Source organism: Rhipicephalus microplus, chromosome X, assembly GCF_043290135.1.
Source record: "Rhipicephalus microplus isolate Deutch F79 chromosome X, USDA_Rmic, whole genome shotgun sequence".
NCBI lineage: Eukaryota > Metazoa > Arthropoda > Arachnida > Ixodida > Ixodidae > Rhipicephalus > Rhipicephalus microplus.
Window position 1 is genome coordinate 55,735,315 of NC_134710.1, and position 23,779 is coordinate 55,759,093.

General features: G+C 45.6%; 2 protein-coding genes across 5 annotated transcripts in view; one reads left to right on the plus strand and one right to left on the minus strand.

The window, feature by feature from the left end:
- The window catches only part of LOC119176065 (oxysterol-binding protein-related protein 6), a 172,712-nt gene that overhangs the window by 49,151 nt on the left and 99,782 nt on the right, over nucleotides 1-23,779 (plus strand). The window contains exon 1 of one of the 2 annotated variants that reach the window (XM_037427179.2): nucleotides 1,054-1,178. The exons of the other annotated variant lie outside the window; for it this stretch is intronic. The gene's annotated coding sequence lies outside the window, so the exon portion shown is untranslated. Of the gene's footprint in view, nucleotides 1-1,053; nucleotides 1,179-23,779 lie in introns of those variants that run through there. 2 annotated transcript variants of the gene reach the window in all.
- Nucleotides 1-23,779, minus strand: part of LOC119176066 (uncharacterized) — a 29,055-nt gene that overhangs the window by 2,470 nt on the left and 2,806 nt on the right. Inside the window, exons 2-4 of one of the 3 annotated variants that reach the window (XM_037427183.2) lie at nucleotides 11,267-11,362; nucleotides 7,099-7,268; nucleotides 3,770-3,956 (exon numbers count right to left, since the gene is read on the minus strand). In XM_037427183.2, coding sequence (XP_037283080.2) covers nucleotides 3,770-3,956; nucleotides 7,099-7,268 — 357 coding nt within the window. In that variant the 5' untranslated portion in view covers nucleotides 11,267-11,362. Of the gene's footprint in view, nucleotides 1-3,743; nucleotides 3,957-7,098; nucleotides 7,269-11,266; nucleotides 11,363-23,779 lie in introns of all 3 variants that reach the window. The other 2 variants (XM_075876693.1, XM_075876692.1) reach the window with 2 other exon arrangements.

Consider the following 23,779-nt stretch of genomic DNA (forward strand, 5'->3'; position numbering starts at 1 on the left):
TGCTTCCCTCCCACGCGCCATTCCTACCTGGGAAGTTTCCAGTCCGCTGGTTGGGATAAGAGGGCCGAGAAATCGCTTGAAGCTTGCGACGAATCCCTGTAACTCGACTCGTTCTTGACGGATTGGAGAAATTTCTGTAGCAATCGATTCGCGAGGCAATGGCACTCCGATATCAAGGTGATTCGACGATTACTGGGAAAAAAGTGTTTCTGGACTCTTTCAAGTGCGGATATCTGCATTTATTGTTTTCACAGGAATAATGATTAATATGACCTCAAACTATACTGCATATATCTGTTAAGATTACTGGCCAGGAATAGATCGCTGTGGAAAAAGTCCCATTCATTGGATACAGGTTTAAAATTGAACAAATGGAATGATAAATTTCGAAATGTGTGGACAGTGACGAGATGACGATCGTAATGAAAATACCAAACATTTACGTGTTTGCACTCGCTGTATTCGAGTTGCCATGCAGGGATGCTTTTTTTTTTTGTTCCTTTTTTTTTCGGATCGCGTAGCATGAACAGCCCATGGCGTAGCCGTGGCGTTAGCCTAGTTCGGCGTTTAAAAACGCGGGCGCTGCAGTGTATACACTGGCGACTGGTAAATCTATAGGAACGCCTGACGGTCTCCGAGTACACTCGCACTAATAACGACGCTCTTGTTAAACAGGCGCGCACTCGCTCTTTCTGCCGGATGACTGCGTTTTCCTACACACAATCGAGTCAACAGAGCTGCCGATCAATGAAGTATAGGCACGGAGAGGAAACGTGAACTCTTTTTTTTTTTCCTTCGTGGGGGGGAAGGCGACCGACACGGCTCTGCTGAGAACCGCGTTTTTTCCTCGCTGCCCACGTGTGCTGCCACAACGTCCTTGTTCCGAGCGCCTGGGTGAGACAAAAAATAAAAATAAAATACCGATGCATGGAGGAAGAAGCGGACCAAGGGAAAGTGCACCCATATCGGCGCTGCCGCTGTGTTCAGCTGCCTCGTTTCTCCCTTGTTTGGTTCGAGTAACTGGCACAACTTAGTCTGCTCGGATCGCGAGGCTGTTACAGGTTTTCCCTGCGACCAGAGGTGTGCGTGTATGTGCTCAAGTGCCCGTTGTATGTGAAGGCCTTTCGGTTTCGTCGATTGAACGATACTACACGGGGAACATCGTCTGCTATTGACAGGTTGGCTTGATTTTTGTGTTTTTGTAAATCTTTCCTTGCCTCGAGCGGCGGACAGCCCAGCGTTTGAGGGCGCGCGGGGATTGAAATTGTCGACATTAAATAGTTGTGCTCCACCTTGTCTTTTGTTTGTGAAGCAGAGAATAAACACGTGTCCCCATTCTTTTTTTTTTTGTGAGTACGCACCCGCATTATAGATTTTTTTAAAGTTTGCCCTTTTTTCGTTTTATAGTGAGGTACCCGCTGTTCAAAAGTCATAAAGCACGTATAGAATTAGAAATTCGTCGTATTGCAGCGCTATACATTTTCTTGTATGAGCTACTCAACTGATACAAAAGAATGGCGACGCGCAGTTCTTTCAGCGACCCTCGATCGGCACCGGCTCTCCATTATCCTGCTCCAAAAATAACGGCTTTGTGCGGACCTGCCCTATACGCAAATGCCGCCCGAGGCGGACATTTGAGGCGCTCCGCAGCGCGGAGGTGAAGTAAAAATGAATGACAATAGGGCAAGACACTGCCTATAGTATACGACAGTAGAAATGAGGGCATGTAAGAGAGAACCGAGAGCCGTGGGTGAGTGAGATATCGCCCCCCGTACAATGTTTCGTCAATGGTACACCTTTCCGAAGTTACCACGTCCGCTCAGCCATGTGCGTATCTTAGGGTCGTTTGCTGTTGTCCCGCGGACGCTAAATCTGCATACGTATTAACTTGACCTTACAATTCATCACACGATGAGAGTTTCAACAAAAAATTTGTAAAAGTTGTACAGTGCCGAGTCGACGGAAGGTACCGTTTGTAAGTGTTACTTTTTATTAGTTGCCTTCGCTAACGCTAACCCAGCATCAGGATTGAAAATTCTATTTTATGAAGCAAATTACATCGCGGAATACACTTTTCTGTCAACAACAACAAAAAAAAGATTTTATAGCTTAGAGTGTTCCTTGTGACAGCGAATATCAGCCAGCTTTGTTGCTGATCATGCGGTCAACCAAGACTACCCGACCATTGACAAATAACAAATGCAAGCGAAAACCTTAGTGCAGTCAAAATGGGCACCTGCTTCGCAAAATTTATGACAGTACGTCCCATTAGTGTAATTATTTGTCGGCCATCTTGTCACCGTAACGAAGCAAGCTCTTTTAATTAAATTCATGTAATAATGATGTTTCGATGATTCGGGTCAAACTGGTTTATGAACTACACCGTATTAAATATGATTTGTATGATGCGGATCAAGCCTTTGACGCGCAGGCCTCACTCAAGTGTGGTCATCCGTTGCGGACGAGATCGCAACTGCGTGCATGAGGACCGTGGTTGAAGTATACTATACAGTGCAGTTTACTACTAAAGAGAACGCTCTGACATTCGGCTCTCACATTACTAGTCATCAAGCTGTTAGTGGCGGGTACAGTCGGTAAATGTACGTGTGACAGGTAATGTACAAGTAGCACTACTAAAATAGATCCTGTGCGAAACCGGGTTATTCCACTAGTTAAAATGGGGACAAAAAAAAAAGCAGGCTTGCTGTACTCCTTTGAACAATAGAACGAGGTGTGTAATAAGTTAAAAGGTACAGAAGAAAAATTCTAAAGCTGTCTCTATAGGAATCTTTTACTATGCAGTAAACGAAGCACTCATGCAGCTGCATTGATGAGTGACCGAAAGGAATCCTTCGAAATTGGCAGGTCACTGTAAAGATACTCACACCATTAATAACGTTCCATGTTCCATGAGTAGCACGCCTAAATTCATCACTACAAAAAGGTTACTGCACATGATATCGCGTTTTAAATAACCGCATACGCTATGATGATAGGCTTATAGTCTGAACTCCGCAATAATTCTTATTACAATGCCAGACACGAGAAGTTGGCAGCAATAGCTAAAAAAAAAATACTTATTTCTCATCCCCTCTTATACAACTTCCGCCATCATGCCATCTTATCCGCCTCAAAAGTAGGCAAACATTTAGACTTCCATTTAGTCCCCGCTAGTAACTTCATCATTCATGAACGTGAGGATAGCCAGTATAGGAACCCTTTGAGTCACCAAAGCTGTTAAATTATTTAATGTATTCGTTAGGCCAGTTTCTTGTGGTTAAATATTTTGTACGTATATCCATCTGCATACCAATTTATATGAACCTACCTGATATACTTTATCCGTTTCTTTCAAATTCGCTGTCCCGACGTGCTTCTAGGAAACCAATACGCCCGTGTGCAGACGTTGTCAGATCAACTGTCTCGCCCGATAACACCGACAGCCTTTAAAACTACCGCTTGTCTTACAGGGGCCTCTATAGGCGTACCACAAATGTTTTGTGTAAGCCCTTCAAGCATACATGAAACTTGCAAGGCCATCCGCCTGTACTCCAGGACATCTTTCTCGTTTCGCACGTGCGCTTGCGCAAATGCGCATCGAGCCGCAGGGCGGATGCTGAGGAAGGATTGCGAAGGGCTGTCGCAGTGAGCAGCATGCAGGAAAGAGGTCGACTTGGACACGAAAGCGGCGGGGGAGTCTCCTCGGCGGAATGGGCGCCGCGAGAGTGAGACAAACCAAATACCTGGGCCGCTCTCAGTACGTGCTCACTTTGACATCTCTGGGCTGCTGGCCGCTGTCGTAGTCGCGCGCGTGCGCCTGAGAGTAGCCGCGCTCTTCGTCGCGGTAGTTCGAGTAGTAGCCGAAAGCCATGAACACGCAGCCGCCGATGAGCAGGAATCCGCCAAGGCAGAGCATCAGGGGGCCGAGCACTCGGCGAAGGTCAGCGCCACGGTACCTGCCGGAGGAAGCAGCTTGCTCACGCTTCCGCCAAAGTATACATAAGAGGAAACGATGGGCTGACGCACAAAACCCTCTCATACGGTAGCATTCTTCGTAACGGCATATTCCAGACAAATCTTACACTCGGCAGATTGTTTGCAAAAAACTGCCTGCCAATAGCACGAACCACTTACGAACGGAAGGTTATGTGAACTCGGGTATCAGGGGTTGAATTCGCTGCAGCTATACAGGTGAATGCATTTTCCTGTATAGCTGATAACCCTTCAAAGCCCGCATCAAACGTATTTGCACACACACACACACACACACACACACACACACACACACACACACACACACACACACACACACACACACACACACACACACACACACACACACACACACACACACACACACACACACACACACACCTAAAATACATAACAGCATTTTTATTGGTCTTCCTTTGATGATCTCTACTCGTGATGACGATCTCGTTTTAAATGTACGATCATTGCCGCGATGCATATTTGCAGACAGCACCAGATGCAATTGAAATTTCATGTATACTGCTCCACAAGGACGTTCGTGCGCTTAAAAGTTTCGTAATCGCAGTCACTGACGAATCGCTGCAGAGAACGTATTACTTGTGGAGACAGCCAACGACAAAGAAAAAAAAAAGGAATTCCGCCCAATTCACAAAGCTCCTCTCTTATCTACAGTTGGCCATTCGCTGGCAGACTTCGCGAATGGTTCGTCCTTCATCACAAGTGGCTATATAGGACCCGCATTCACAAAGTAGTTGTCGGCCTTAAGCAATATCAAGGAGGAAACGCCAGCCAATTTTAGTGACAGGCTTGTCGTTAGCAAAGGCAGTCTGTCAGTGGCAGAAGCTGCCTGGTAAAAGGTAGTGAATACAAATGGATGCGTAAGCAGTCCGCCTGCGTCAGCATATCATGGTTGAAATTTTTCAGAAGCGCTGCTTCTGTTTGCTGTGTCCATTGCTCGAGACGTGCGCAAGGGGATAGCACTGAGTCACCTACCTGATGCACGCTTATCTCAGAAAAATGCAAGCAATCGATGGGAGGAAAACAGGCCGATATAGGAGTCTCTCACTATACCGGAAATCTGTATAGGCCGTGTTCACGAAGATTTCGCTCTTCAGTGCTATTTGACATTGGAAAGCTCCTCGAGCTAATAATTTCTTTCGCGTAAGAATTAGCCAGAATTTCCTGGCACTACAGAACGTCAGATGACATGCCGCCCAATCAGATAGGATGATCTTAGCGATCTTCCTGCCGCTTTCCTGCCGCTTTTGCTAATAAATGAGCCAATCTGATTGGCTCTTTTATTAGTAAAAGTGGCAAGAAGATCGCTAAGATCATCTTATGGGCGCGAATCTTATACCGATATCACGTGGTCACTTTTGGTAGCGATCGCCCTTATCCGGATCCGTTTTCTCGATCGTGATTGATTCCTTTCCGCAAGCTGCTCAATAGAGTCATTCATAATTTAAAGAATAATGTTCTAGATCGAACTCAATCACGATCAGCGGCACAGTGTGCGAGACAGGTATTGGTAAAGCTCTTCGCTCACTGGTACATTCAACTATATATATATATATATATATATATATATATATATATATATATATATATATATATATATATATATATATATATATATATATATATATATATATATATATATATATATATATATCAGTACCGCTTACGTCAGGCGATCACACGATCAAGGAAGATTCAAATTTTCTTCACGCCCACGTTTTATCATCACGTCTTTCAGAATACTCCACGCCGTCGAAAGCATTTCGCGTCGACACGGTGTCACAAACAACGGCACTGTTCTTCGGCGTCTGACATAAGAGTCTGTGACGTCGTGTCGAATGCGCATACAGCCACCATAGCAAAACTAACAAAATAATAAAAGGCAGGACATTAGCCGAGCAAATGCAAGATTGGCAGAAGCTATAGTATAGTACTCTAACCAATTCCTTCTGACAGCTGTGCCCGATCTGGTTCGTCGAACTGCAAAACATTTATTCAATGTAAAGAGCTTCTAAAATTTTCCTATATGCTCGTTATGTCAGCATTGATAGAGTTCATAATAACTGACTCTGCTGTCATCGATCGTTCGTTGCCTTCAGAGCAGGCGCTTAGCGAAGCCGTGGTTTTGTCTTCCGGCCTTGCATGCGCCCATGATACGATGTCAACATCGTGCGTCATCGCTTCGAGGTTTTTACGTTCAAGCGTTTCAAGCGCCTTGGCTCTTCCGCACTCATTACTCGCTCCGTTGCACTGGTACGCCTCGTCTTCGTATTGAAGCCTTCAATATAAGAGGGTCATTGTGGGAGAGGGGTGGATGACCTTCAGCCGTCGATACGAAGGTCGCGCGACTCCCTTATCGGCGACGGGGTCGGATCCTGTTCGGCTGTAAAGCGACGCTTGATTTTGCGAGATTCGCTCACTTTTGAGGAAATCCGATGGTCGTGATGTTCGTTAAAAAGAACCGCGGCAGCCAGCGAGAAGATGTTTTGTAACGAATCGCTGCGCCTAACTTTCGGGGGAGAAAGTGTATACTAACAGTTGTTGGAGTTTTTACGTCCGAAAACCTCGGTATGATTACGAGAGACTCCGCAGAGGAGGACTCTTCTGCAGAGTCTTTCGTTTCGACCACCTCGGGGTTCACCTAAATTTAAGCACATCTAAGCCTCTAGCATTCCGCCTACATCGGTCTCTTCGGATCACCAATAGAGCGCCATAATCTCTATAGACCACCGCAGTGTATGTGGGGAAAGAGTCGCGTCAGGTGAGGAGCTCTTCAGATGACGTAACTACGAAGAGAAACCGAAAAACCAGTATTGCCAACTTCTAAAAAGAAAGCTTCGATGATTTATCTAATTCCGGGGAAACGGGGGTCGTTAATCTCAAGTGTTTGTTCGTACTCGTGATACGAAAAGGGAAGAAGGAAAGTAGAAGAGACAACACGCAGCGGATAGGAACAAATGTCAATGCCGTCGTGATGTTGTTGTTTTTTTTTCTCTCGTTTTCGTCGCCTTTCCTCGAAGCGCGAGACGCGCGCGTAAAGAAGAGCTGCGCACAAATAAACACTGTACCACAAGCGTCCTTCCGTACCTGTCGTAGTTCTCATCGGCTGTTGGGGGCCGCACCTCGGTGTAGACGATGCCGGTGACCACGGCTCCCGAGATGAGAAGCAGCAGGCCGACGCCCACCAGGCACATGGTGCACAGCGTGACCGCCGTCATGTTTCCGACGCGAAACGCACGGAACTCCGCCTGCGTCATCTGCGCCGCATCGCCGATGCCAGCCGTTTAAGAGAACCGTATATACGGTCACTTAAGACGCTTGAAAAAGTGTGGTTTAATCATATGGTGGTTTTGGGACGTTAAACCCCACATATCAATCAATCAATCAATCAATCAAGCTTTAAAAAGGTCAGCAGTGGTTAGAGCGCCGAGGCGCCTTATGTGTGATTCGACGCGGCCGGCATGCAGCGTTTACGATTCCAAATAGTCGCGAAATGGCAACGCGCGCAAGGAAATGCCATTGGCAAGGAAATGCCGCCAGGAAACGCGCGCAAGGAAATGCACTGCCATTGCCTCGCACGCACCCGCCCGTAGTAGATCTATATAACTGTCTATATTCTATTTATCTTGCGTGCAAGTGAATGCGTGCAAGTTATAGCATAGATGGCAGATTTTGTGGGGCAAAAACACGCCCGGCGACCAGCCGCAACTGTGTCAAGGTTTTCTCTTTTGTTTTTCTTTTTTTTTGAAAGCAACAATAGCCGACATTTACCAAGAGTAAGTCAACGAGCCAACGTTAGCAACCATTTAGCGGTCTTGAAGCGACAACAGTCAGCCCTATAATATAGCTAATATAGCTAACCAGTGTTGATATATTATGCACGTAAATGCTGTGGTTTAGTTTGCTAAGGAACATTCATCGTGAAGCCTTACAGATTGTGGGCACAGTAAACAATATTCTAGGCATCTGTTATGCACTTCATCCCCATCTGAACAGCAGTCAATTATCACCACCTGTTCTGGCTGACATGTCACCATCGTTTTTAGATGTGTGCTTCATCTTCGGATCTGTGGCGCTTGTTCGCTCCCGTGTTCACGGTCAAATAAACCTCGTTAAAACCGAGCCGTCATAATATATTAAATATAGTAACAAAAGTAGCAAGGAAACTTCTGTGTAAAGCAGTGCAAGAACCCTGTTTTTCGGAATACGTTTGAAGATACTGTATAGCACTCTATCGCTATAGCTATGCAGTTTTAACACCAAGATACCAGGAACCAAGAAAAAAAACAGTTTGTCACGTTTTGCCTTACTGTGTAGTAAGTAATCGCGGGCTAATCTCAGCAGACGTACAATAGCTCAATAACTTCAGTATGCGATGATAAGCGACTGAATATATTATGACGCAATTCTGGCGGCTTCATCGTGCGGAAACGAAAACAATGTGAAACAAGAACGCTATCGGTGGGCATCTGCTTCAAGAGACAATGATACTCGCTGCACAACTTCGGGGAACAGACTCAATAATAATAATAATAATAATAATAATAATAATAATAATAATAATAATAATAATAATAATAATAATAATAACTGGGGTTTTCCGCCCCGAATCCACGAATCGATTATAAAAGATGCCGTATAGTTGAGGACTTTGGAAATTCCAACCACGTGCTTTAACGTGTTGTGCACTGGCATCGCACACTACACGGGCCTCTGTTTCGCCTCAACCGAAATGCGACCGCCGGGGCGGCCGGAGTGCAAGCCGCGACTTTCGGATCAGCAGCTGAGCACCGTATACTCACTCTTACACCATGTCGGACCAGATGCAAAGAAGGAACAGATCGGTGGAATACGCTGAGACTCGCGAAAGCGATGCCGAACTATACGACGGACTATACCGCTGAGTGTTGTAAGGGACTTCAGGGAGCAAAAAACTTTCTCTCGTCTATGGCCTGACGGAGCGATGCATTTTCAGCTTCCTATAGTGCTGAACTTTCTGCCGCCAGACATGAAGTATACCTGTATCACGGTTTTTATTGAAACGCTGGTGGTTTATCGTACTACCACAGTAAAGGCGGTCCTCTCCGTACACTGCTGCTTGTACGCTATATACAAGCAGCATTGTACAGAGAGAGTCGCGTTCATATAAAAACACCAGATTTCATGGCTGAGGAAGAGTTCCGGTGTGCTCCTATATCGCTTTGTGCTAGCGCCAGAAAGGAATCGTCGCATGCACATAACGGAGAATGTGCCAAAATTGAACTTCTGAATAATTCAACTGAGATCACTCAGGTCATAAAAGCGTGACAAGCGTGTGCAAGCTAAGGTCGGTCAAGTTCAATGAAGCAGTCAATATCACATGCTTCTGCATGTTGGGTAGCGACTTTGTAAATGCACGTGTTCTCGGCGACGTGCGAACACACAAACTCTCAGATCGTTTTATTTTTATTTTTTATTTTTTGTAATAGAGCTTCAGCACTGTTCACGTCAGTGCGAAGTGTTCGCGTCATGAACACTTCGCACTATGTTCAAATGTGTTTCGCCTTGTAGATGAACGATTAAGAGCCTTTAAAATAGGGCACAAACACAAAATATTATGCCACCAGGTTTAAGGCCAGTTACAATACTCTTGGTTGAATAAGTGACTGGAGGCAGGTAACTTTATGAGCATTACCGGGTTTGGTAGGAGGAGCTGTAATGTAGGTAAAAATTATCCAGAGACCTACAATACGGTGTAGCCCCGCCACGGTGGTCTAGTGGCTAAGGTACTCGGCTGCTGACTCGCAGGTCGCGGGATCAAATCCCGGCTGTGGCGGCTGCATTTCCGATGGAGCCGGAAACGTTGTAGGCCCGTGTACTCAGATTTCGGTGCACGTTAAAGAACCCCAGGTGGTCGAAATTTCCGGAGCCCTCCACTGCGGCGTCTCTCATAATCATATGGTGGTTTTGGGACGTTAAACCCCACAAATCAATCAATCATTACACTACGGCGTACACTTCTTAATCGTATCGTGGTTTCGGCACGTACAACTCCAGTAAATATTAGCAACTGTAAATCCTCACGCATGGCCATGTGTTGATCCAACTACTTTAATAAAAGCAGTGTCCATTATTTTTAACTAAATCAAGTGAATTAAGTACCTTGGTGTTTTCATCATGTGTTGAAAACAGCAAGGTTTTCATCATGTGTTTTTATCGTGTGTTGAAAAAAGTGTCAAACGGTGGGAGAAGTTATTTCGCAGGATCCCGAGATGCGTCTTACTATGTGCACGTAAATAAAATAACTACACGTGCATTTTTTTTTTTTTTGCGCGCGCGTGTGGGGGGGGGGGGGGGGTCGTGGGAGAAAGAGAGAGAGAGAGAGAGAAAGAGAGAGAGAGGAGGGAAGGATTAGATTATGCCTGTGCATGCGCACACAGCGGCTCATTTCGTAACGGAGTCAGTGCGAAAACAGCCTACTTAACAGCTCATTCATGCTCCTCCGACTTCATTCTGCTTTTGCAGATTAAGAAAAAAAGCTAAAATATCAATTAGGTGTATTGTCACCCAAATAAAATTTTATCCGCGGTCGCGTTCACGGCTGGAGTGCAGTAAAAGTCCGTGTAAGTGCAGCTGTAAAAAACGGGCGCGTTTTCTCCGCAGGGCTTCTATAGATGTCATCGGGGCACATCCCCCACCGACTGCGTCCGCCACCGCTGCTAGTGTTTCGAAATGGGGAGACAGAATGATACAAAGGAAAAGGCTACCCGGAATCAGATTCTTCGGCAATGCGAGGGCAACCCATCTCGGAAAACAATAATGCCAGCTTCCTCTCTCGAGGCGTGGCAGTCACTCCTGTCATCCAGGCAGAAGTAATTAACTGGGCCGAAATTGTTGTAGCAAGCTATGGGACACCACCCTTCGAAGCACCGGCAAGCTAAATTCAACGACCTCGTTGTACCGTCCATAAAGTTGTTTCTCTCTCTTGCGGTAAGGAGAATGGCAGTATAGCTTGCCATTTAAAATGCGTTGGGGGAGAGAGGCAGTCGGCAAACACACAATTAGGCCCGTGCTCCGCACATTAAGGCACTGCGCCGTGCTCCCGACGGGGTTGCAGAAATTAGGTGCCTTTTCTCATCTTCTAACCACTACCACCACCACATTGGTTTATAAGGCTTTATAATGCATCTTGTCACGTGTTTTTGCTTTCTACAAACAAAGAAGGTACTGTTTCTAGCCGCGTCTCTTTCGATAGCGCAACGAAAAGACTGCTCACCTTTGTGAGAGGTCTGGGTGCTCAGAACGTGCCAGGACAAAGAGGACCCGTCTGCTCCACTGGAGGGCGGCCGAGGCGTTTATTGTGCAGCAGCGCCTGAGCAGGGGAACGGTCTGTCGGTTGGTGCGATAACAACGTCCGCGAGGAGGTGCTACGGCGTACACCGCCCAAACGTTTTATCTTGCCGGGCATTCCAGGCAGCTCGCGTAAGCGTCTCCCTTGTTGACGCCTTTTTTGTTCGTGCTCTCGGCAAGCGGCACGTATCGCCTAAAGAATATACCTATAGATACAATTTTTCAGACGGCGACCAGCACGTATTCTACCCTCTTGAACGAGAGGCCTCCAGCCAATGCGCCCGATGTTTGGTCGGTACACTGAGTTCACTCCCCTGACAGCCATATCTGAAGCGTGCTTGGCCAATAACGTCGTTCATGCTTGATCAAACACAAAGCGTGACCCACCCCGAATCTTTCAGCAGCGCATCTATGGTCATTTTCCGAGGCCGCAAACATTTCTTCTCCCCAGCGCGTGCATGTGTGCTTGTTTGTGTACCATAAGGAAGCCAAAGCAACGCATGGTGGCGCTGTAACTGTGGACAGGCGGCGCCATCTTTGGTAGAAAAGTAGAAATCGGGGATGTATATCGCGTGTTTTCGCTTCCCTCTAATGCGCTGCCGCTCGCTTACGTGCTCGTGCAGAGAGCGCGTGGTGCGTTTGAGTCACCTCACAATGTACCGCCAGCGGTGCGGCTTCATAAAGATCTCTGAGCTGGACAAACACTTCTGAGAAGCGAATCGAACAAAAGAAGGAAAGCTCGTTAGTCAAGTTTATGATGTGGAGCAGTCGACGGAAGACGAGGACGCCCGAGCCACTATGAAATGCATTTCTCGGGTCCTCCGTGACAATACCGTGTACGACGTATGCCTCGAGTTAAGTCTCATTCTATACCGACATGAAGCCGCGTACGCTATCGATGTGCTGTGTTGACGTTTACGGAAACCATGTATTTGTTGTTTTGGTGTGGTATCTAGCAGTAGCAGCCGTGTACTGCCATGTGCAAACGTTCGCGACGTGCTAAATAATAAGTAAAAACTGAAATTATACGGTCATGGCATTAAAATGTCCGAAAAGTTTTAGAGTCATGTCCTCCGTGACGTGGGCGCATGACCCGCTGACGTCGCCGCGAAGCAGCAAGCTGAAGTTTAACCACAGCGAGTCAAGTTGAAGCGCTCGCCTGTTTTTTTTTTTTTTTTTTTCGGCTCTCGTGCCATGCGTGCTCTATCGTTCGCGAACGCGGCTGTGTTCGCCGGCTGTGACTTGCGGGGAAACTGATACAGCTTTAGACGTGGAGAGCGTCCCTTGGTGTTTGTCTGCATTGTTGTGGCAGCCCACAACACAACGATACGTCGGGCCTCGCCGACGCTTTTGTGGGGCCGCTTCTTCCATCACGGAAAGGCAACTTCGCACAGCGAGCGCCTCGTTTTAGCGCACCAAGCTGACGGCACGGCGCCCAAGTTTCCCGCACCGACTGCAGAACGCGTTGCGCGCGTGTCGCACGCGCTCCCGTTTTGGCGAAACCCACCGACTCGCCTACGCCCTCTCTCACGTCTCTCCTCAGGTTTTTCGGAGCTCACCGCCAGGGCCAGGCGCGGCGTTGTCGTCGCTTCGCAAACTTGAGCTTCGGTTGTGGTTGCGCCCAAGCGCGAATAGGCTATACCAGGGATACCTTGACCTCTGGACTTTGACCTCTGGACTACTGCTCCTTCATCACAATGGTACCCTATCTCACTCTAGCGAACAATATGCATTCAATTATCTGACCTCGGGGACGCGCACATAGGTCTCCTCCCTTTCCTAGAACTCTATAGGCTTGCGGGATGTGGATTTCCTTTTGCTGTAAAGTATGTGGCTGAGGTAGTTATGTACTTCTTGGGACCACTGCTGCAACGAACGTGGCTTCGTACTCTAGCAAACTCAAATCAGCAAAAAATAATGACTATCTACCTGCCAGCCCACTATATGCAAGTTCACTGTGATCGGGCACGCTTTTTTTGAAGGGCTGCTGTTGTGCCATGCGCCTATTTACAAACACCCTTCCCCCTCCTTGTCAAGAGAAACATAAAGCAAGCCAGTGCGATTCCGGAATATATATATATATATATATATATATATATATATATATATATATATATATATATATATATATATATATATATATATATATATATATATATATATATATATATATATATATATATATATATATACGTGTGTCTGTGTGTGTGTGTGTGTGTGTGTGTGTGTGTGTGTGTGTGTGTGCGCGCTCTTGGCCGGATTTTTCATGTTCTGTTTGAAGTTGGCCATATGTTTCTAATTATTATGTCTCTTTTTAATATCCTTTACTGATTTATGACTTTTCTGTGCACAATTGTCAAGGTACCGTGCTGTTCTTTGTGACTCATATAAATAAACAAATGTGACATAAATGAAGTCATTCGTCACTTGCCGTGCTTCTCTGAAAGAACTGGCCCAGTGTGAGTGCTTAGACACATTAAAAGTTCGTAGACAGGACTCTGGACACCATGTGCCGCTTGCGGTGACAGAGATGAAACGGAAAGTATATCAGCGAATAAGGAAGTAAAAAAAAATAATAATCACATGATGCGTTGTTTTCGCTCGTGCACTGCATGTTTTGCGAGCTGTAAAACCTCATTTAATCCGCACCTTACATGCATGATGTGCACGCTCCAATCTTTGCGAGCCCGTACTGCCTATATACTTCTCAAGGTTGCGAATAGGCGAGGTCGGGTCTCTGATTATGCAAATGCACCGTCTTTCTCTCTTTCTCTCGACACTGCTTCTTCACTGCGCAGGCTTGCTATTCTTCTAATACGGGCGCACCTTTTTGATAGATTGAATTATTTAGTAGCTGTCTGCCCACGTGCATAATTAACAGGTGAACGTCAAGACGAGGCAGTAGGTTGCCCGTCTCGTCTGTTTTCTTCTCAGTGTGTTGCTACATGAACGTTCTCTTTCCGTTCACGCTGTGACGCGCTAAGTGTCCAGCGCAACGCGAGCGGGAAACGCAATACAGCTGACAATGTCAAGCGCAGCTGGCGTTAGCTAGCGCTTCCCTTTTATTAACGCCAGATCATATATTGTGCGCGCTCGTTCTCTGAGCAATGACCTTTGGTTGCACACAATGACGCTGCACCTAACGCGAAACTGCTGTTTGAAGTCAAAATAGGCTCTACAGCAGCTCATATAGTATATTATGCAGTGAATTATCGTCGGTATATGCCTTGGAAGATATATAGTTGTTCAGGCTTCGTTTGCGCGCGTTAACGTAAACGCCGTTAATTACTTTGCACAACTTGTTTCACTTACAGAGGGTTGCAGAGCTTTCGGGGCCACTGTGAGGGCAAAAGAAAAAAAAAAGCAATACGTCACGCAGGTTGACGATCTACATAAATCACACTCTCTTTGCTCTTTCTCCTTCATCCCGGGAGGGCGGGCTGGGACTGTAAAAGAGCGGCTGTGCTGGGATGTAATGTATTTGTAAAGCTTCCCGTTGTTATCGCGTATTGGTGAGTTTCGCGTAGTACCACGTATGTGGAGGGCTTCTGCGTCGCAGCGTATAAATACTGCAGATACGTGCTCAGGTGCGCGCCTCGTGTATTTGCCTCATCTGCGACGACGTGCGCCGAAGGCCGGAAGTCGCGCGTACGTAAACATAATTAATGACGTCAACACTGCGTGGTGCGGCGCGTATTCGAGTCGACGATAAACATCTGCGCGCAAGCTCGCGGTGTTTCGCTCTAAACACGCGGGCTTCAGCCGTATTACTCGGAAGCCATCCGACGCTGTTAATACGAATGCATTACTGCGGCGCTTCCCCAATGGGCACATGTGTATGCGGCCATTGCCAAACAGTGCAATAGCTGCGCTGGTGCCTTTGACGTGGGATGTGCGTCTTAACTTATCGCCGTCGTGGAAATGGTCTTGTGCCGGCTCTTTTACGATACCAGCACCCGCGGGGAGTGCAGACTCCCGAAAGTGAATTGCTGCAGACAGAAGTCATCATGCCAGAAAAAAACACCAGTGTCTATACGATGTCGGGCTGACTCATTTACAGAAAATAAAACGCCACACCATATTAGCTAATGTGAATCGCTTGTAGGCAATATTGTGAATCATGTGCGCCCTCTGCCGCTTCGAGAGTATTCCGTACCTGAAACACAACCTCGCGCGCAGTGCAAAGCTGAAAGCTCTTCGTGAACAACGTTGTCTCGCGCAACTACATTTGCGAACTGGGTCATTCAAGGACCTTGCGCTTGGCGAGCCTTCGTTTCGGCATATTTTATTAAGAAATATGAATCTTTTAACCGTGTGGAGATTTCATTCCCAGGATATGTGCAGCTTTTAAATTACATTCCGCAAGGGCGAAAACAGCATGGCCCTTCGCGACACAATTCTCCCAACCCAGGCGTGCTTTCTTGCACATGTGAACACGGCTGTATGTTTTCAAACGCAACGCTACTATACACGTGGGGCACTCACGGGCTTTGTCTGCTGATCTTGACGAAAAATGAGACGGACCGATAATGTGTTTAATTAACTATGCGATCGATTGAATCATGATAATGTTGTCGCATTGAGCTTGTACGATTCGGCTCTTGATGCCTAATTCTCCAGGCATGCATTTTGCTTTGACATTTGAATTTCAGGAGTGATTCTGAACCAGGCCCTTGAGGTCAGTTTCAGAACCTCCATTTAAATGATTCTAATCATAATGAAACAAACGGGAAGCTCACAATTACGAGGGGGGGGGGGGGGTGAGACTTGTTTTGGTAAAAAAATTCTATTTCTGGATTTTGAAAAATCGCCTGATAGAGAATTTCTTTATCTTTCAGAAAATGTAGCACACGTGGGCACTCGTGGTGTCCAAAATAATTTTTGGTTCTTTTTCTTTCACACTTTAATATGTTCATAGGGTCCTAAATAAGTTGTGAGTTTTTCTCAAAGCAATATATATATTTTTAAGTTTGAGTTCTTTATTGTTCTTTATTTATTGATACGTAACGCCGCTTTGCCCGCAGGCGTTACAGCAGGGGGGTTACAAACATGAAAAAAAAAACACATCTTCACTGTTGCTGCATACATGCTTAGACACCAGACCATTTCTTTCATTAATGGTTTTCACAAAAACTGAATTCGCGTACAGGTTCGTCCTGGCCCGGTATGGCCTTATTTTGTGTATATGATCTATACGTTCAGATATGTACTCTGGCTGTTTTAAGTAAGCGTCGCTCTCAATTCCTGTTTTATTATGGAATATCTCATATAACAACTTCAAACGTAATTTTTTCATGTGGTGATGAAAGTGACTGCCAGTTTAATTTCTTTGTCACTTCGGTACAACTTTGATTTCTTCCATATAGACTAATTTAATTCCGATTAATTAATCAAGCCTACTTAGACGGGTCCCAAAGAGTACAAGCATATTCTAAAATTGGTCGAATACAGGTGAGGTAAGCCGTGTTTCTAAGCTGATAATTTGCAGATCTCTTATTTCTTTGAATATAGTTCAATGATACCGCAGCATTAGCAACCACATCATCTACATGCGCATTCCAGGAACTATCGTGCGACAATAATACACCCAAATATTTGTACCAAATATTTGTACGTTTGTCTAGAGGACTAAATAGCGTACACAAACCAAATTTTCTCACGTGTGATAAGCAGTGACAGTTACATAACTGGAGCTAGAATCAGTAGCCTAGGTGCATCAGTGTTTTGCTGTATTAAAGAAAACCATTTTGTGGCAATTTTCATACATCTAACGTAAAAAGAACATGACAAAACTAGTTTTTGTTGTACGCTGACAATTTTAGTACTACTTATGAATATCACCGGTAACTACCTTTGGGCTAAACTGCGATGCTCTGCAGATAGCAGATCTCAATAAATATTACGTTTGTATAAAAATTACAAATACAAATATAAGGAACACTAAACACAATTTGAAAGTCATTTTGAACTCTTATACAACCTATGTGCATCTTTAGGTTACCCTGAAAATATCACAGCCATAGTTTTAATGGTCACTGCGGTCAAGCCAAACTTTGAAACTCACTGTCTAAGTCTATAGTCGGATGCAAGATAACAAATCTGGAGGTGCCCCGCCTCAGCGACTAAATAAGTAGGCCCGCTCATTCACTCGAGTGCAAGTTTCTCCGAAGGCGGGGTTGTTGGCCGTCCGGCTCATGACGTCACTCTCGAGTGCGTGCCTAGTGGGGCAGGGTCGTATACATCGGACTTTGATCGAGGAGGAATCGCCACAGAAGTGTTATTCGAATATAATACTTTTTGTGGTTCAACGTCCCAAAACCACCATGTGATTATGAGAGACGCCGTAGTGGAGGGCTCCGGAAATTTCGACCACCTGGGGTTCTTTAACGCGCTTCTAAATCTTAAGTAGACGGTGCTCAAACAATTTCACCTCCATCGAAAATGCAGCCGCCGCAGCCGGGATTCGATCTCGCGACCTGCGGGTCAGTACACGAGTATCATGTCCGGACCACCGTGGCGCACGGGGTTCTGGTGGTCACCGAGGCGGGGGTCATCGGCAGGCGCCAATCCTGCCGAAGACCAGGGTACCTATAGTTCCCTCCTTTCTCGTTTCATGTACTGTGTGACGTCAGTGCACTTTAAAGAACACCATGTGGTTGAAATTCGAGGAGCCCTTCACGGCGGCGTCTCTCATAATCATATCTTGGTTTTCGGGATGTAAAACCTCAGAGATTATTATTATTATTATTATTATTATTATTATTATTATTATTATTATTATTATTATTATTATTATTATTATTATTATTATTATTATTTACCCGTTGATGCTCTACTGTCCGCATAAATCGCTGAGAAGCAGACAAAAATGATGACATCATGACTCGCAACAGTCCGTGTAACCGTGAGCTCCTATTTATTTAGTAAGGATCAGCGTAGCTGCTAGCCGGAACACTTACGGCTTTCCCACAGCGGCGTAGCCGAAATATGGGGGGGGGGGGGAATCATGAAGTAAGGAGTACCCCCCCCCCCCCACCCACCTCTGGTTAGGCCAGTGATTTTACGTGCATGCGAATGTAGGGTGACCCCCACCCCCCTCGTTAAAAACGTCTGCTGCGACGGGCCCTGAATGAATGTTAACCTCAGCGTATGCGCTTCGTGAGTCACCTGTCTGCGTCGCATTCTTCCGTCGCGTGCTGCTGCGATCTTTGCTCTACGCAACTCTAATGCAGAGTTCATTGCCAGCACGTGCGCGCAGAGGAGCGGGAGGAGGGGGGGGGGGGGGTACGTTTTAACAATTGGGTTAAACGCGCGCGGCACTGACAGCTAGCTGTCCGCACTGATGAGTCGAGAAACTAACTCGAGTCTGCCGCTCACGGTGGCTGTTCTTTGACTCTGCACGTCCGTCGCACGCTTGGGCAAGGTATTTTCGAAGGTAAGTCCAGATGTTTTGTGAATAGCGCATCTCACAGATCCATTCTGCGCACAGCCTGATTCCACTATCTGCCCTCCTACCTTTTTTCTTTATCCCGGTTCTTATTGAGTGTTAGAAAGACTTTTTTTTTTTAGCACTACTTGACGTACAATAGACTTCGTTGACTTTCCTCAGTCTGGAACGCAGGTAACTTATCGGCTAAGGTATCGCTCTGCTAAGCTCAGAGGCGCGGGTTTCATTCCCGACCTCGGCAGCCGCATTTGGCTAAGCGCGGAATACAAAAGCAGCCCTGTGCTTATAGACCTGTATTCTACTTTCACGGAACCCCAGATGGTCAAAATTATTCCGAAGTCTCCCACTGTGCGGCATGCCTCGTAATGACAGCGGGGTTCTGACTACTGGGTGTAAATTTATCTTATTCTGTCGAAACCTAGGCCGCCAGCACCGACAATTCAGTACTTATTGTACCTTCATTGAACTGTACCGCCTGTTTCTTCCTTTTAGCTTGAATGGATTTAAATAAGGTGTCATTGAGCGCGTTTTTTTCCTCTCTTTTCAAGAGGATGTCTGGAATATGTGCAATTCATGACCATAAGTGTCTGCTCTGCGGAAGTATAGTTAATAAGAAAGATTCAATAAACAACTGCAGTTGTATTAGTCCTTTACGCTTCATTTAATAAACTGAAGTCAAGCAGCCGTGCCATGAGGCCAGCACGGTATAGCTCTTGATAAAAATAGACCGCACCATATCAAGTGAATAGGCATTTTTAAAAGATTTGAAAAGAACTCGTTTATGTTCTACTTACATTTATTTTTCCAGGTTTTGTCTTTCATTCCAGAAATTGATAAATTGATGCAAGTTTAGTTTTGGGACATTTATACAGAGCCCTTTTCGATATATTTCTTTTAAAAATTTACACGCAACGCGTTGGCCTGGACATAGCAGTTTCTTTCAATAGTAGGGTCCGTCTGCTCAGCAATCTTATCTGGTCGAATTATCCTATTCCCTGAATTTGATATCGTCTTGAGATTATATTAGAAAAAAAAATGATTAAACGGAACGACGCAACATGTACTCAGTGAACCAGTTCTCAAACTTAAGAGTGTTTTGTGCATATATACCTAACATCCTTACTACATGTGTAAAAACAGGAGTTTTCAAGGATCAAAGCACCCATACCATGGGTTTTAACCAATGGCCTAAACACCCTTATCGTGGGGTGTAGCCAGTGGCCTAAATATCCTAAAAACCGTGAAAAATTGGTCGACCAGTCAGGGCGGACACGCAACTGCAGATGACATCAGTACAGGTGCGTAGCCAGAAATTTTTTTCGGGAGAGGAGGGCTTCTTGACTTCGGAGAGGGTAGAAAGTGCCCATTTTTCGCTCTCTGCTGTGCCATGGCGAAAAACGTTTCGGGGGGGGGGGGGGGGGGGGCTGTGTACCACTCCCTGGCTACGTCCCTGGTATAGAAGGTGCACGTAGGCGCTCAACCATATACACACAATATAGCATATTCTAAAATACCGCATGGATGGAGCGCTCGCGCTACACTGCTGTACACAGACTGTCTGGTAACATATAGTCGTAATATATTTGATCTTAGGCCGCCTTTTAGTGCCGGTGGGGGTATTCCTGTTCAGTATAAACGAACAATAAACATTACAAAATTAACGGAATATACGTAAAGTTAGGGTGTGCTTCTACATATATGTCTAAAAGGAACAGTCAATCTAAACAATCTTCAATTTTCAATCTAAACTCACCTAATATTGAACAACTTTTTAATGACTGGATGCTGTCGTATGGGCCACGAGTGTTTCGATAAACCATAAAACCCTTAAAGAGTGTTCTAGTTCAAACATTACCCCCTTAAGGCTTTCTAGGGAGTCAAAACACCCTTGCACCCCAATTTTTGCAAATTGCGGTGAGACAAAAGGGTGTTTTGCTTGCTTGAAATTTCTTTAAGGGTGTAAAGTGGTTTAGAAACGTAACTATTGTGATGACTATGAGCCGTCGTGGATGTAGATATATGGCTTCGGAAGCCACTAGTCACTATGCACAAAATGTCAATAATAATAATAATAATAATAATAATAATAATAATAGTAATAATAATAATAATAATAATAATAATAGGCGGAAAAGAAGCATGTTATCGCGGAGACGACTTGTGAACTGCAGTGCATCTATAGTTGTTCAGACGCACAAAATGAAGTTTCTTGACCGATAAGCCAACGAAGGGACCTTAGCACGCGTGCTCAAGTTCCAGATACATATCCCGGTTCAAAAACAGTGTTTTAACGTATAGAGGACGAAACATATACTTTCATTGTCTCGCTCTATCTTGTGTGACATTACTAAGTGATATACTGAGAAGCCTTCTTTGCTTTCACTGTGTTCCCCGTTTTCATACCGCATTATTTATGTCACTTACATCATTCAAGATTGTTCGACTCGACGCTGATGTTCAGTATTATGTCGAATCATCTTAAATGCGTTAACGCGTTCTTTACCACTTTCACATAATCATTCATGGTTTAATTGCCGCGGTGATGAATACACAACATTGATTGGTGAATGTTAAGAGGGGGAATTTGGGGTATTTAAAGTGCTTGTCAGATTTTGAGTCAAACTAAGCTTTACTTGATGTTTGCGCAAATTTCGTGAAATTGAGTTCGTACTTATCGCATTTTTTCGTGTATAACCTGCCCCTGAATATAACCCGCAGCCATAACTTTACCTCTAGTGAAAGAAAAAAAAATATGCATATAATCATTGCATATAACACGCACTCTCACATTTAAAGCACATCACCCCCCCTCTTTTCGAGGGGGGGGGTATATGAGAGAAAATACGGTAAGTATAATTACTCTAACACGCAACGCATTAAGTACAACGCAACGAGGCAGATGCGGTGTAGAACAATACAAGTACTTGGTTTTGGGTGCGGCGTCTGTTAGGGATATACGAATTCACATTATTACAATGGAGGCAAAATACTGAAGTCCCGTGTACTGTGGGATGTCGGTGCACGTGAAATAACACAAGATGGTCGAAGTTTCCGGAGCCATCCACTATACGGCGTGCCTCTTGACCAGGGTGTCGGCCCGTAAAACCTCATATACTTTTACTAACGCACATTAAACTTGTATATTAGGCGCAACACATGCTTTTGTTGGTCTTTTGCACTGCAAAAATTCCACGGCTCGCGAGGCGCACTTGGCTCACGTCACGCGTCGTATAAAGCGGCAGTCAACGATGCGACGTTGACACAACTTCATGTTTCACGTGGTTTGCACGAGCGTCGTACGATGTAGTACAAGATTGTGTCTCGTTGTTGATTTTGCAAACGATGCAAAACGGCGTGCGAGTCGAGAAATAATTAGACGTAACGAGAAACGTGCATACGTCCCGAATCCTCTGGCGAACGCGCAAATCACCACAACAGCATCGCTTCTCGATAAGGGCATTGATACACTACACTACAGCACACGGTCCACTACAGCAGCTGACTAAGAATCCAAGAACCGAATAGCTTCAAGACGTATAGGGCCGAACTGCCGCCAGCACTCGGTTCTGGGAACCGCTCTAGTGAATTTTTAGGCTGCGCCTACGTGTGCAGTCTATGAAATTTTGTTTATCTTTCTGTGGTAAATCTTGCTCGCGGGAGTACAGTTACAGCTGCTGTGCGGCTGCACGTGTCTCGATCGTAATCGGCCAGCGTGAGTATATATACGGTTTCGCGCACAGGCGTAGCGCCGGCGGCAAGTTGATTAAACAGCTCTCCTTGCCGCCCCCAGCCGTGCCCTAAATAATTCAGCGTCGCATTTGGCTAAGTGAGCAGCGCGCAACGTAATGGAAGCGTGACGTATCTTCATTTTGGTTCGCGGTGGGCCGTCGCGCTCTCAAGGGGTTCCGAACAGTGTTGTTTCGCTACAACAGAGGGCGCCTCTGGAGAGCTCACGTGAGGGACGCTGTTCTGTTTTCCGGCACCGAGAACCCAAGAGCCTCGCTGCTTGCTGCCGCGCTTGGCAGTTTCACGTCGCGTGGTCGACTGCGTCTGAACGAGTCGAAGGGCAATATTTGTAGGGCGGAACGTATACAGCCCAGGTCAGTTGAGGGGCGCGAGAGATCGCAGGCATGTGATAACCAAGTTTCTGAAAAAAAAAAGAAGAAAAGAGGGTGGGGTCCTCTTTTTGTTTCTTTACCTCATTTCTGTCTCACACGCTATCTCTCCTTTATTGCTTCCTTCCTTTCCACTGCTTTTACAATCTAACTCTCCTTTTTATGAAGGAATCGCCCCGCCGTGGTGGTCTAGTGGCTAAGGTACTCGGCTGCTGACCCGCAGGTCACGGGCTCGAATCCCGGCTGCGGCGGCTGCATTTCCGATGGAGGCGGAAATGTTGTAGGCCCGTGTGCTCAGATTTGGGTGCACGTTAAAGAACCCCAGGTGGTCGAAATTTCCGGAGCCCTCCACTACGGCGTCTCTCATAATCATATGGTGGTTTTGGGACGTTAAACCCCACAAATCAATCATTTTTATGAAGGAAAGTGTACATTTAAGGGCTCGTTTTCTCCGTTAGAGAGGATAATGATGAGAACTAACAGACAATAGTCACACAGGGAAAGTACAGGAGTTGTTCTCAGAAGTAATTGTAATGCAAATCGGGAAAACTGTAGATCGAGAAAACTAACCACGCGTCTTCCTTCCATACATAGGCAGGTCTAAGAGCGATCTGTGTGCGCTGAATGAGGCATTTACGCAAGAAGCCGCGGATTATCGCATAAATGTCTCGGTTATGCACAGCACTTTAAGACAAGTTGAGCTGAAGCAACTCCTTGTGTTCTTGCACACAGTCTGTAAAATAGACTCCTTTCAAGAAAGCGTTTTCACTCTTATTATATATTTTTTATTTTATGATAATAAGGACACCGTATAGGTCGTATTCTATACCCAAATTGTACTGTTCGCACACTGCATAGTTAAATCTAGGGCATCCTC